The sequence below is a fragment of the Haliotis rubra genome, unplaced genomic scaffold (genome assembly GCF_003918875.1).
Source record: "Haliotis rubra isolate DU_JTF1 unplaced genomic scaffold, ASM391887v1 Scf247, whole genome shotgun sequence".
Lineage (NCBI taxonomy): Eukaryota > Metazoa > Mollusca > Gastropoda > Lepetellida > Haliotidae > Haliotis > Haliotis rubra.
Genome location: NW_025766525.1, coordinates 288545 through 303697, shown reverse-complemented (window position 1 = coordinate 303697; position 15153 = coordinate 288545). Strand labels below are relative to the sequence as shown.

General features: G+C 44.8%; 2 protein-coding genes across 2 annotated transcripts in view; one reads left to right on the top strand and one right to left on the bottom strand.

The window, feature by feature from the left end:
• Positions 1-816, top strand: LOC124279134. Its single transcript, XM_046714925.1, has 3 exons — positions 1-192; positions 271-525; positions 727-816. The coding sequence occupies exons 1-3, from the start codon at positions 83-85 to the stop codon at positions 791-793; spliced, it is 432 nt and encodes a 143-aa protein (XP_046570881.1). The 5' UTR covers positions 1-82; the 3' UTR covers positions 794-816.
• A 2014-nt stretch (positions 817-2830) lies between these two features.
• The window catches only part of LOC124279156 (E3 ubiquitin-protein ligase listerin-like), a 36018-nt gene continuing 23695 nt past the window's right edge, over positions 2831-15153 (bottom strand). Inside the window, 13 exon segments of the mRNA XM_046714957.1 lie at positions 2831-3162; positions 4024-4191; positions 4989-5183; positions 5469-5556; positions 5825-5848; positions 6972-7160; positions 8692-8781; positions 9144-9381; positions 10570-10786; positions 11092-11236; positions 12078-12222; positions 12920-13062; positions 13362-13469. Of these exon segments, the coding sequence (XP_046570913.1) occupies positions 3103-3162; positions 4024-4191; positions 4989-5183; positions 5469-5556; positions 5825-5848; positions 6972-7160; positions 8692-8781; positions 9144-9381; positions 10570-10786; positions 11092-11236; positions 12078-12222; positions 12920-13062; positions 13362-13469 (1810 nt within the window). The 3' untranslated portion in view covers positions 2831-3102.

Here is a 15153-nt window from a genome sequence, read left to right as displayed (position 1 = left end):
AACATGACAAACACATCACCAGTCTGCACTTTCTGTGGTTTATTTAAAACCAATTTACAATAATATTTAGTTAGAATTTAACATGGCCACAAATAACCTGTGGCTTGGAAAGAGCCTCGGTGGAAGAGGAGGGGTATGGTGGGGAGGGGGTGTGATGTGGGCTGGGTGTCCTGTGCTACCAACACTACAGAGGTATGGGGGAGTGTGTGGTGTGGGCTGGGTGTCCTGGGCTATGTGGGCTGGGTGTCCTGGGCTACCAACACTACAGAGGTATGGGGGGAGAGTGTGGTGTGATGTGGGCTGGGTGTCCTGGGCTACCAACACTACAGAGGTATGGGGGGAGTGTGGTGTGATGTGGGCTGGGTGTCCTGTGCTACCAACACTACAGATGTATGGGGAGTGTGTGGTGTGGTGTGATGTGGGCTGGGTGTCCTGGGCTACCAACACTACAGATGTATGGGGGAGAGTGTGGTGTGATGTGGGCTGGGTGTCCTGGGCTACCAACACTACAGAGGTATGGGGAGAGTGTGGTGTGATGTGGGCTGGGTGTCCTGTGGGCTGGGTGTCCAACACTACAGAGGTATGGGGAGAGTGTGTGGTGTGATGTGGGCTGGGTGTCCTGTGCTACCAACACTACTACAGATGTATGGGGGAGTGTGTGGTGTGGTGTGGGCTGGGTGTCCTGTGCTACCAACACTACAGATGTATGAGGGAGAGTGTGGTGTGGTGTGATGTGGGCTGGGTGTCCTGGGCTACCAACACTACAGATGTATGGGGAGAGTGTGTGGTTTGATGCGGGCTAGGTGTCCTGGGCTACCAACGCTACAGATATATGGGGGGAGAGTGTGGTGTGATGTGGGCTGGGTGTCCTGTGCTACCAACACTACAGAGGTATGGGGGGAGTGTGTGGTGTGATGTGGGCTGGGTGTCCTGTGCTACCAACACTACAGAGTATGTATGGGGTGTGTGTGTGGTGTGGTGTGGGCTGGGTGTCCTTGGCTACCAACACTACAGATGTATGGAGGGAGAGTGTGGTGTGTTGTGGGCTGGGTGTCCTGGGCTACCAACACTACAGAGGTATGGGGGGAGTGTGTGGTGTTATGTGGGCTGAGTGTCCTGGGCTACCAACACTACAGAGGTATGGGGGGAGTGTGTGGTTTGATGTGGGCTGGGTGTCCTGGGCTACCAACACTACAGATATATGGGGGGAGTGTGTGGTTTGATGTGGGCTGGGTGTCCTGGGCTACCAACACTACAGATGTATGGAGGGAGAGTGTGGTGTGATGTGGGCTGGGTGTCCTGGGCTACCAACACTACAGAGGTATGGGGGAGTGTGTGGTTTGATGTGGGCTGGGTGTCCTGTGCTACCAACACTACAGAGGTATGGGGGGAGTGTGTGGTGTGATGTGGGCTGGGTGTCCTGGGCTACCAACACTACAGAGGTATGGGGGGAGTGTGTGGTGTGATGTGGGCTGGGTGTCCTGGCTACCAACACTACAGATGTATGGAGGGAGAGTGTGGTGTGATGTGGGCTGGGTGTCCTGGGCTACCAACACTACAGAGGTATGGGGGGAGTGTGTGGTGTGATGTGGGCTGGGTGTCCTGGGCTACCAACACTACAGGGAGTGTATGGTGTGATGTGGGCTGGGTGTCCTGGTGTGATGTGGGCTGGTGTGATGTGTGGGTGTCCTGGGCTACCAACACTACAGTGGTATGGGGGGAGTGTGTGGTGTGATGTGGGCTGGGTGTCCTGGGCTACCAACACTACAGAGGTATGGGGGGAGTGTATGGTGTGATGTGGGCTGGGTGTCCTGGGCTACCAACACTACAGATGTATGGAGGGAGTGGGTGGTGTGATGTGGGCTGGGTGTCCTGGGCTACCAACACTACAGAGGTATGGGGGAGTGTATGGTGTGATGTGGGCTGGGTGTCCTGGGCTACCAACACTACAGTGGTATGGGGGGAGTGTGTGATGTGTTGTCACTTGACCCACATATTATCACATCACTCTCATATGGATGAATATCGGACAAAGTCAACTTGATTTGCAGACTTCCCACAAACTCCCGCCATTACTGATAGCAGGGTAATAGCCATGATAGCTGTCCTGCTTGGCGTCATAGGGGTGTCTGACTTGATTACAGATACCGATTCTGTCTGACTACAGGATATCAAACTCCGGGAAGTAGCTCATCATCAGTTTATAATCGGCGCTGATCAGCACAGCAAGGAATATTCCTTTCAATATGACAAAAATCTTAACAACCCTGAACAAGTCCAGGTATTTCCTGTGAAAACCCAGAGCACATGTTAATCACATCTATTTAAAACAATGTTGTGAAGCACCTAATTATTTAAATATTACTTCAGTTGATCAGTCAAGACACACTAATTATGGAAACATGAAAGAATCAGCAGATGTTTAAGTATATATGAGTAGTATACCTCAGACACACACGTCTGTAATTGGGATTGATACATCTGTACATCACACACGAGGAATTATCACAGAATATCTCATCAAACAGTGGTATGTTTCACTTTCGTTGGCTTCACAAGAATAAAATAACAACTCAGCTGAAATTGATTGTATGAAGTGTAAACAATCAACACCTCTGTGTAATAACACCATTGAACCAGTTTCTAGTGTCATCAAAACCTTCTTGACAACCATTTCATGAAGGACATTTTCGGTTCATCCAGCTACTGTCTTGAGCAGCATAAGCTGTACACTACAGTATTGGTGACACGCTTGACAACGGTGACACTGGTGACCAGCAGCTGGTCTTGACACTGGTGACCCGGCAGCTGGTCTTGACAACTTTCGGACACTGGTGACCGGCAGCTGGTCTTGACAACTCGGACACTGGTGACCAGCTGGTCTTGACAACTCGGACACTGGTGACCGGCAGCTGGTCTTGACAACTCGGACACTGGTGACCGGCAGCTGGTCTTGACAACTCGGACACTGGTGACCTTCACCAGAATGTATATACATGTATTCACAAAGCAGCAGTCCTCCTTGGATTCGTCTGATGCACAGCTGTACTTGGTGGCAAGGACCTTGGAGGTATTAGATTGTCAAGATGTTCAACAAGCTTGCTAGAACAGGTTCCGGCACAACGGACATGATGAGTTGTGGCTGGTGCTGAACCATTTGTACTGCAAGCAAAGTAATAATGGAAATACATTAGCATGACACTAACCATGTATATTTTCTTAGGACAATATTTAACCTATTGTCTGACTAAAATTCCAAAACAAAATTTTGTATTTGTGGTGGGGTGTGGTCCTGTGCATAGAGCTCAGGTCACAAATCAGTTGAAGTTAAGCAGCGTTGGGCATGGAGAGTCCTTGGATGGGTGACTGTGTTTGACAGCTTGACTCCTGAAAATTTCTAGAACTTCAGTCCTGCCCCACAACGAAGCACATGTGATACATGTGGCTCAATGCAGGCAAGTGAGTTTGTTCAAAATTGTTCACCCAGCAGAAAATGGGTACCCGGTGGGATGTGACTAACCATCTAGTGCCTAAGAGGCAGCTTGGGTTATCCGGGGTAATTTAACACGTTGACTGCCACCACGTATATGCTTGTGGTATCAATGTCTGGCCCAATTTGCCACTATGAGTTAAGAGTGGTATTTTAAAAGAAGTTTCACATTTTGGCAAAACAGCACAAGCAGCAATCGTCTCCTGGCGGTTAAAAAGAACACCAGGACACGTTTGTTTCTTGTGCCTATTTTGCCAACTTATGAAACTTGTTTCAAAATACCACTGATATAGCTATGAGATAACTCGTAGCGGCAAATTTGGCCAGAATTGATACTCGTGATAGGCAGTAAACGTGTTAATGTGTTAGCGCTTTGAGCATGCACATGTGTGTTGAAACAGGTGCTTTATTAATGGTCATTATTATTATTTAATACTCAAGAGGAAATGGTTAGGTTACACACATTACAAAGGTTCTGCTGCTCCGCCATACATAAATCAGATACGAAAACTTCAAGGTGAAGTTCTACATACCAAACATGCAGAATGGAATTTCTTCTTGCATGTGCGGCACTGCAACCGTGGCAACTGGAAGTTGGTGCCATGTAGAACTGAATAGCAGATCATGCAGTCGTCCACACCCTCAAACCTCTTGTCAATGTTCTTCTTCCACAGCTTCAACCCCTCAATGATACTGCCATTCTACCAACCCAAAACATTGCCCATTGAAACAGATTCATACAACATGCCAAAGGCCTTCTGATTACTACTTTTGTGTATGTATAAATGATCAGTAAGTTAACTACATGCAGCTTTAATAGTGACCATTTCATGTGGTTGTTGAGATAATATTTTAGAATATCTAAAAAACTGATGCACAAACGTGTGTCCCAAAGGTGGAGAGAACATGGAGGAGTGATACCGTGACACCCACAGGAGTCTGCTGGGCTGTGTAGCATGTGTCACATGGAAAATGAAGTTACTAAATTAAGGATAATACAAACTGTTATTTATGAAGTGTAGTTATTGCATGTGATAAAGAACATTTAATGAACACTCACTTTGGGCCTTGGTACTAATGTAATTCTGGCAACAGTGTTTTATACGAGTCCTTGATCACAGGCACCAGTTTGTAACCATGCCAACATGAACACAAGCCATCCTTAAAAGCATAACAGCTGACAGTCATCCAGTTTGATTCATTATTGGACAGAATGTGGCGCTTACATCAAACTAACTCTGATGATGGCATAACTCATCCATGTGATATACCACTGGCTCCAACAACAGGAATCTAGCTGTTGAATTGGGTCTGTATCAAAATGGCCGCCAATCAGAATCAAAATGAAACCTATTCTACTTCTCTTTCATTCTGGAGAGACTCTGCATTTACCATGGGCCGGAAGAAGAATTTCAGATAGAAAGGCCAGCAGTCACCTCACCTTGTCACTGACCACTGTCATTCACCCTGTCCCCTGCTAGTCACACATATAGCTCACCTGGTGCTGGAGGAAGATGTTGAGATGGAGCAGCCACCGGTCCCACTGCGACTGGGTCACCCCGACCTTCTTGTCACTGACCACAGTGATACTCCCAAGAGGGTAATTCTCTGGGAGCGAAATTACGACCTCCACGCTCACCTCCGACATTGTGTACTTTGCTATCACTTCACGGATCTTAGGCCGAGCCTTGATCTGGAAAAACGATGTAACTGTAGATGGTATCCATCATGTAGGGTCTATGAAACACATTCACATGATCTTTCTCTTCTTAATTAAGTACATGTAACACATGTGGTCTCAATTTAGGCTAGTGACTTTGTTCTAAATTGGCCCTGCTCACATATTAAGTTGCCTTTTACGACCAGCATACTCTTCCAAGGACCTACTCTAAGCTGGAAACGCCACAGAGTTAATCTCTTCAATACGACAGGGACACAGTCTCTCCATGGAGGCTTCCTCCAGACAGACAACACTGACCTCGATTCCATCCAGCTCCTCGTCTGTGGCCTGCACTGAGGAGATCTCGGAGTGACACAATAGTGGACTCACATGCTTCTTGGTGAATCTAAACACAGACCATCATCATAATACACCCCACAGAAACATATTCTCTCTATTGTTGTATATGTAATCCTCTTTGACCACTTTTGTAAAATCAAGTTAACAACACTTTTTCACCCAAACAACTTTCTGCTTTCCAATTTTATTACTTGTCACTGGAAATCCCACTTGTTGATGTATCCAGACAATCTTACTTGTCAATGTAAGTAGTTGTTCTCCTATCACAATCTCACTTGTGAATGTAACTAGTTGTTCCCCTATCACAATCTTACTTGTCAATGTAACTAGTTGTTCTCCTATCACAATCTCACTTGTCAATGTAACTAGTTGTTCTCCTATCACAATCTCTCTTGTCAATGTAACTAGTTGTTCTCCTATCACAATCTCTTGTCAATGTAACTAGTTGTTCTCCTATCACAATCTCTCTTGTCAATGTAACTAGTTGTTCTCCTATCACAATCTTACTTGTCAATGTAACTAGTTGTTCTCCTATCACAATTTACTTGTCAATATAACTCATCATGTAACTATCATAGTTTTGTTCTCCTATCACAATCTTACTAAGTTAAGGTTCATGTAACTAGTTGTTGTCCTATCACAATCTGTGAACTTGTCAATGTAACTAGTTGTTTGATCCTATCACAATCTTCACTTGTCAATGTAACTATAGTTGTTCTCCTATCACAATCTTACTTGTCAATGTAACTAGTTGTTCTCCTATCACAATCTCACTTGTCAATGTAACTAGTTGTTGTCCTATCACAATCTCTCTTGTCAATGTAACTAGTTGTTCTCCTATCACAATCTTACTTGTCAATGTAACTAGTTGTTCTCCTATCACAATCTCTTTGTCTTGTCACAATCTCACTTGTCAATTTAACTAGTTGTTGTCCTATCACAATGTAACTAGTTGTTCTCCTATCACAATCTCACTTGTCAATGTAACTAGTTGTTCTCCTATCACAATCTTACTTGTCAATGTAACTAGTTGTTGTCCTATCACAATCTTACTTGTCAATGTAACTAGTTGTTGTCCTATCACAATCTCACTTCTGAATTTAACTAGTTGTTCTCCTATCACAATCTTACTTGTCAATGTAACTAGTTGTTCTCCTATCACAATCTTACTTGTCAATGTAACTAGTTGTTGTCCTATCACAATCTCACTTGTCAATGTAACTAGTTGTTCTCCTATCACAATCTTACTTGTCAATGTAACTAGTTGTTCTCCTATCACAATCTTACTTGTCAATGTAACTAGTTGTTCTCCTATCACAATCTCACTTGTCAATGTAACTAGTTGTTCTCCTATCACAATCTTACTTGTCAATGTAACTAGTTGTTCTCCACAATATCACAATATCACAATCCTCTTATCTTGTTCTATCCAATTGTAACAAGTTGTCTCTCTGAAATTACATCACTGATGGACTGCTCTTGAACAGCTTGAGGATGAGTTTCCATGACAACAGGTATCCCATGGTGTACCTAAACTCATCAGTGTTGGGGGCAATGGTAAAGCACTCCTCTAAGCCTGCATCACACAACACTATGTCCATGGCAGCAGCACCCTCCATACACACCTTGTTGACAGCATGAGGTGGTTTACTGCAACATCGACCAAACAAGAATAAAGGTAAATAAAACATTGTTTCTCCAAAATAATCATGATAATAAAAACACATATCAAACTACTAAGACTATCTATGTTTTGTTATGTGGATCTCATGCACTACCTGATGACTGATATACTGGACTCAAGGTTATCATACTGATAGCTGGCTATATTTGAATGCCAAACCCCTCTTTGGCTGTAGACACTTCCTGTCCCCACAGGACCGTGGACTCTTTCTGTCCCCACAGGACTGTGGACTCTCATGTTTCTCATGTCCTCCATGACTGGACTCTCCTGTCTCCTTCATGTCTGTGGACTCTCCTGTCCCCCTAGGACTGTTGACTCATGTTTCTCATGTCTGTGGACTCTCCTGTCTCCTTCATGTCTGTGGACTCTCCTGTCCCCCCAGGACTGTGGACTCTCCTGTCTCATGTCTGTGGACTCTCCTGTCTCCTTCATGTCTGTGGACTCTCCTGTCCCCTAGGACTGTTGGACTCATGTTTCTCCTGTCTCATGACTGTGGACTCTCCTGTCTCCCATCATGTCTGACTGGACTCTCCTGGCTCCTCCCAGGACTGTGGACTGTGGACTCTCCTGTCCCCTCATGTCTGTGGACTGTGGACTCTCCTGTCCCCCAGAACTGTTGACTCATGTTTCTCATGTCTGTGGACTCTCCTGGACTGTGGACTCTCCTGTCTCCTCCATGACTGTGGACTCTCCTGTGGACTCTCCTGTCCAGGACTGTGGACTCTCCTGTCCCCCTCGGACTGTGGACTCTCCTGTCCCCCTAGGACTGTGGACTCTCCTCCATGACTGTGGACTCTCCTGTCTCCTCCATGACTGTGGACTCTCCTGTCTCCTCCATGACTGTGGACTCTCCTGTCTCCTCCATGACTGTGGACTCTCCTGGCTCCTCCATGAGTGTGGACTCTCCTGTCTCCTCCATGACTGTGGACTCTCCTGTCTCCTCCAAGACTGTGGACTCTCCTGTCTCCTCCATGAGTGTGGACTCTCCTGTCTCCTCCATGACTGTGGACTCTCCTGTCTCCCCTATCGCTGTGGACTCTTCCTGTTCCCCCAGAACTGTTGACTCATGTTTCTCATGACTGTGGACTCTCCTGTCTCCTCCATGACTGTGGACTCTCCTGTCTCCTCCATGACTGTGGACTCTCCTGTCTCTCGTGACTGTGGACTCTCCTTGTCCCTCCAAGACATCGGAATCTTTCTATCCCCTTCTAATGGGGACTCTTCTGCCCCTTCATGACAGTGGACTCTCCTGTCCCCATGACAGTATGGACTTCTCCTGTTACCATGAAAGCATGGACTCTCCTGTCCCACAAAGACTTTTCCTGTCTCTCCATAACTGTGGACTCCTGTCCCCAATGAATTGGTTGACTTCCCCCATCCCTAAAGACTATGGTCTCCCCTGTACCTCTATGACTGTGGAATCTTCCTGACCTTGCATAACAGTGGACTCTCCTATCCCAGCTGACTGCGGACTCTCACGTGGCACCCTTGACTCACCTGGACTCATCATTCCTCTTGTCCTCCTCCTGCAGCTGCTCCACCTCATCCTTGTCCTCCTGTTCATATGCTGGCAGCTCACTCACAATCCTGGAACAATACATATTCTAGTTATGGAAAGTCTGATTACACAAGGAAAGTATGTTGCTAATACGTAAATCTGATTTTGATTGGTGGGAAGTGTAATCTCAACTTTAAATCTTATAATGTACAAGGACATTCAAGAAACTATAAGTCCAATGTGGCAAATAAATGGGCTTAGATCAAGTATCTATTACTGTTTTACATAGCCAATCGAGCAGAGATGTTTGTTCATTTTCTCTCTATTTCTTCACACCACTAATTTTTCCCTATCATTTTGATCAAGCAAAACCAATACTTGAATTGTTGTATTTTCTATTTTTCCTAAAGAAGTCTGGCCCCATGACACAGACAGCTTTGTACCAACCAACCTGTTAAGCACACGGAAGGCTGTCACTTGTACAGAGGCACTGCTGTATAGCATCATGGGACTGAAGGTGTTGAGTAGAGACTGTAGAGAGTCTGGCAGGGGAGACAAATCTTCTGCAATTAGATTGGCTGGCAACTGGAGACCTAGCACATGCTGTTTGGGACAGCAAGAGATAGCAAGGCCCATCGAACTGATGACGTTGTCATGGAGACCACCTCCTGTTGTCTGCAGAGACTTGGCTGGAGACAAAAGTGACAGATACTTTTAAGAGCAGTGATTAGAACACAAATTGGAATAGTCCATGTTTCAGAGTATGCTAGTCAGCAGAACTGTGTGTTATCTTGATGTTGAAATATACCACAGTTAAACCATACACCACAGTCAGCAATAGTTCAACCATACACCACGGTCAGCAATACTCAAACCATACACCACAGTCAGCAATAGTCAAACCATACACCACAGTCAGCAATAGTCAAACCATACACCACAGTCAGCAATAGTCAAACCATACACCACAGTCACAATAGTCAGCAGCAATAGTCAAACCATACCATAGTCACAAATAGTCAAACCATACACCACAGTCAGCAATAGTCAAACCATACACCACAGTCAGCAATAGTCAAACCATACACCACACCACAGTCAAACCAATAGTCAAATAGTCCATACACCACAGTCAATCAAACCACCACAGTCAGCAATAGTCAAACCATACACCACAGTCAGCAATAGTCAAACCATACACCACAGTCAGCAATAGTCAAATAATAGTCAAACCATACACCACAGTCAGCAATAGTCAAACCATACACCACAGTCAGCAATAGTCAAATAGTCAAACCATACACCACAGTCAGCAATAGTCAAACCATACACCACAGTCAGCAATAGTCAAACCATACACCACAGTCAGCAATAGTCAAACCATACACCACAGTCAGCAATAGTCAAACCATACACCACAGTCAGCAATAGTCAAACTATACACCAGTCAGCAGTCAGCAATAGTCAAACCATACACCACAGTCAGCAATAGTCAAACCATACACCACAGTCAGCAATAGTCAAACCATACACCACAGTCAGCAATAGTCAAACCATACACCACAGTCAGCAATAGTCAAACCATACACCACAGTCAGCAATAGTCAAACCATACACCACAGTCAGCAATAGTCAAACCATACACCACAGTCAGCAATAGTCAAACCATACACCACAGTCAGCAATAGTCAAACCATACACCACAGTCAGCAATAGTCAAACCATACACCACAGTCAGCAATAGTCAAACCATACACCATGTTAGGGTACTGAGTCAGACAATCACATTACATGTTGTAAACCCACCCTCCACAAGTATTACAGGACGTTGCTGGTGACCCACAATGAAGTGGAGTTAAAGATGAAGTCTGACTCACCTACAAGTCTCACATACAGAGGAAGGAGAATACTGAACACTCCCTCACTGAAGAACTCGTCCCATTCTGTGAGGAGGTTGTCAGGGAAGCTGGACGGTGATGTGCGTATCCTGGTATCGATACAGTTCACAACGTCACCAAGGAGTTGACATGCCCTGATGGTGAACACACTGACAGAGGTCTGGCTGGCTAGCAGGTGCTCACTCTCCGCAACAGTCTACAGGAGGGAACGGTATACTTAAAACACAATGTATATACACATAGACTTGGATGATTCTTTGTGGACTTAGTGCCATGTCTTGAAATTCATCACAGACACTAAATATGTAGTCACCAAGCTGATGGTTGTGAGAGCTTGTGAGAGTGGGAAGGAGGAAAGGAATGAGACTGTGAGTGAGTGAGTGAGTGAGTGAGTGAGTGAGTGAGTGAGTGAGTGAGTGAGTGAGTGAGTGAGTGAGTGAGTGAGTGAGTGAGTGAGTGAGTGAGTGAGTGAGTGAGTGAGTGAGTGAGTGAGTGACCCACCTGGACCCATGCGATGGTGCTGCACATGATGAAGTCCCAGTCAGTGTTCCCTAGTTCCTGGGGCAGGAGTGTCACATACAGCTGCACAAAGTTCATCACTTCCACGTTTGTGGCGATCTTGTCAAGGTCAGCCTCAGACAGGTCGCTGTAAATACACAACACAGCCTTGTATCTCCCTGGATTAACACTACCCCTGTGTTCCAGGACAAACTGAAAACTTCACTGACGTGAAGCAGCAATATCACAGGCCATGCAAGGTTTTCAATCAGATAGGTCATCTTACCATAACTATCTAATATTTTACTCTACAGGTATGAAAATTAACCTAGAAAATCTACTGGGCCAAATTTCTACTAGGACCAATGTTCATGATACTAATATGACTGACACAAATGGTGATTGATTGTAACAACTTACCACATAAAGAATATGTGATTCACCATGACGACATACCAGGTAAACAATATGAGAACCTCGGTAATATCTTACTAGGTAAACAACATGAGATCTGGTGTAACAACTAACCAGACAAAAATCAAGAGAACCTTGGTAACGAATTCCCAGGTAAACGAGAGAATTTCGGTAACAACTTACCAGTTAAACAAGAGACCTCGGTAACGACTTACCAGGTAAACAACACGAGAACCTCGGTAGCGACTTACCAGGTAAACAACACGAGATCCTCGGTAGCTACTTACCAGGTAAACAACACGAGATCCTCGGTAATGACTTACCAGGTAAACAACACGAGATCCTCGGTAGCGACTTACCAGGTAAACAACACGAGATCCTCGGTAGCGACTTACCAGGTACACAACAAGAGAACCTCGGTAGCGACTTACCAGGTACACAACACGAGAACCTCGGTAGCGACTTACCAGGTAAACAACAAGAGAACCTCGGTAGCGACTTACCAGGTAAACAACACAAGAACCTCGGCAATGACTTACCAGGTAAACAACTAGAGATCCTCGGTAGCGACTTACCAGGTAAACAACATGAGATCCTCGGTTTCCTGCTTCCACATAATTATCTGGCTCAGTGTTGACTTGAATATGTCCTTCACTTCTGGACTTTCAGTATCGACATGAGGCAAGGTCATGTTCAGTACACCCAGCAGACCAACACCACCTGTAACCATGGTAATAGAATCATAGTACTGTCCACGTTTGTTTCACAATCACAACAATCTAGCTATTAGTTACAGGAAATACCCAGAGATAATGATATCCTGTGAAACATGTCTACTGACAGTCAGTGCTGTTGTGTGGCTTGTATTTCGATTTCCTTTAGTTCCAGGCGGCCATAAACCAACAATATCACTGGAACTAAACAAGCAGCTTCCTCAGTGCCACTTCGCCTCAGATTATGATTGTGGGATGACAGTGTGTCAGTGAGTGTGTCGGAGAGTGTGTTGGAGAGCGTGTCGGAGAGTGTGTCGGTGAGTGTGTCGGAGAGTGTGTTGGTGTGTCGGAGAGAGTGTCGGAGGGTTTGTCAGTGAGCGTGTCGGAGAGAGCGTCGGTGAGCGTGTCTGAGTGTCGGTGAGCGTGTCGGAGAGAGCGTCGGAGAGTGTGTCTGTGAGTGTGTCGGAGAGTGTGTTGGAGGGTGTGTCGGTGAGCATGTCGGAGAGAGTGTCGGTGACTGTGTTGGAGAGCATGTCGGAGAGTGTGTCAGTGAGTGTGTCGGAGAGTGTGTCGGTGATTGTGTCGGAGAGTGTGTCGGATAGTGTGTCAGAGAGCATGTCGGAGGGTGTGTTGGAGAGCATGTCGGAGAGTGTGTCAGAGAGTGTGTCGGAGAGTGTGTCGGTGAGTGTGTCGGTGAGTCTCACCATCAACTTGTGTGGAGGAGTCAGCTGGGGTGGTGATGAATCGTGCGTTGAGGATCTGCGCGGCCGTGAGACGGGCATGTTCGCTGACGTAGCTGGTGCTGCACTGTAGGGTGTGGAGGCTGGTGGTGGTCAGGGTGCTGCATCTGGAAACATCAGCAGTTCCGGAGATGAACCAGGGACTGACAGTTGATACAATAACACAACTACAATGTAACTAGTCTGAATATATTGCGGGATATCCCTTACATCCTCTGTATATCACATGTACTGAAGTAAATATTCCTGAGTAGACGAGACTCTCTGGTAATGATGGCAGTCTGTTTCTCCAGACTGAGTGCACAGTATTCTGCCTGGAATGACCACATGGTCCAAGGATTATTCATGTCTTATTATAAGAAAAGTCAGTTCATCAGGTTTTGTTTAACTCACATGAATAACGTACCTATCAATGACAGCATCATCTGACAAGCTGACCTCTGATTGGCTGGTCTTGAGGATATCCAACAACGTAGACAAGGAAACTGAAGCAATGCCCCCTGTTTCCTCGGACCTGAAAAAGGCAAAACCATGGCAGTTTTAGTGTACGTCATAGTGAACAACGTGAAGAACTGACATGTACCTTAGAATGCTACACGCATCTATATTCATGTAAGTTCTTTAGACAGATAAGATCATTTTGGCTTCATTGTGAATAAACATAAAGCATAATACATAAAAATACAATACAATACATATAAAGCAAATAATGTATGTGTCAGCATAAATGATAAGTAACAGTAAAATGATAAGTAACAGTCGTTGTCTAAAGCAGAGCTGATAAAGCTAAAATACACATGTTTCTGGTAAGTAATCCAGTACACTACACACCTTGTCATGTTGAGTACACTACACACCTTGTCATGTTGAATACACTACACACCTTGTCATGTAGAGTACACTACACTTCTCATGTTGAGTACACTACACACCTTGTCATGTTGAATACACTACACACCTTGTCATGTTGAATACACTACACATGTAGAGTACACACCTTGTCATATTGAATACACTACACACCTTGTCATGTTGAGTACACTACACACCTTGTCATGTAGAATACACTACACACCTTGTCATGTTGAGTACACTACACACCTTGCACTACCTTGTCAGTTTGAATACACTACAATAACCTTGTCATTGAATACACTACACACCTTGTCGGCATGTAGAGTACACTACACACCTTGTCATGTAGAATACACTACACACCTTGTCATATTGAATACACTACACACCTTGTCATGTAGAGTACACTACACACCTTGTCATATTGAATACACTACACACCTTGTCATGTAGAATACACTACACACCTTGTCATGTTGAGTACACTACACACCTTGTCATGTAGAATACACTACACACCTTGTCATGTTGAGTACACTACACACCTTGTCATGTTGAATACACTACACACCTTGTCATGTTGAGAGTACACTACACACCTTGTCATGTTGAATACACTACACGTCTTGTCATGTAGAATTGTCATGTAGAATACACTACACACCATGTCATATTGACATATTGAATACACTACACACCTTGTCATGTAGAGTACACTACACACCTTGTCATGTAGAGTACACTACACACCTTGTCATGTTGAATACACTACACACCTTGTCATGTTTAATACACTACACACATTGTCATGTTGAGTACACTACACACCTTGTCATGTTGAATACACTACAAACCTTGTCATGTTGAGTACACTACACACTTGTCAACACACCTTGTTGAGTACACTAAACACCTTGTCATGTTGAGTACACTACACACCTTGTCATGTAGAGTACACTACACACCTTGTCATGTTGAATACACTACACACCTTGTCATGTTGAGTACACTACACACCTTGTCATGTTGAATACACTACACACCTTGTCATGTAGAGTACACTAAACACCTTGTCATGTTGAGTACACTATACACACCTTGTCATGTTGAGTACACTACACAAAATACACTCATCTTGTCATATTGAATACACTACACACCTTGTCATGTAGAATACACTACACACCTTGTCATGTAGAATACACTACACACCTTGTCATGTTGAATACACTACACACCTTGTCATGTTGAATACACTACACACCTTGTCATATTGAATACACTACACACCTTGTCATGTTGAGTACACTACACACCTTGTCATGTTGAGTACACTACACACC

Excerpts from the sequence above, each read along its gene's own strand:
- LOC124279134 (XM_046714925.1), top strand. The coding sequence starts at position 83 with ATGGCCACAAATAACCTGTGGCTTGGAAAGAGCCTCGGTGGAAGAGGA. Across the intron at positions 193-270 it reads GTGCTACCAACACTACAGAG|GTATGGGGGGAGAGTGTGGT; the intron begins GTATGGGGGAGT and ends AACACTACAGAG. Across the intron at positions 526-726 it reads ACTACAGAGGTATGGGGAGA|GTGTGATGTGGGCTGGGTGT; the intron begins GTGTGGTGTGAT and ends GAGTGTGGTGTG.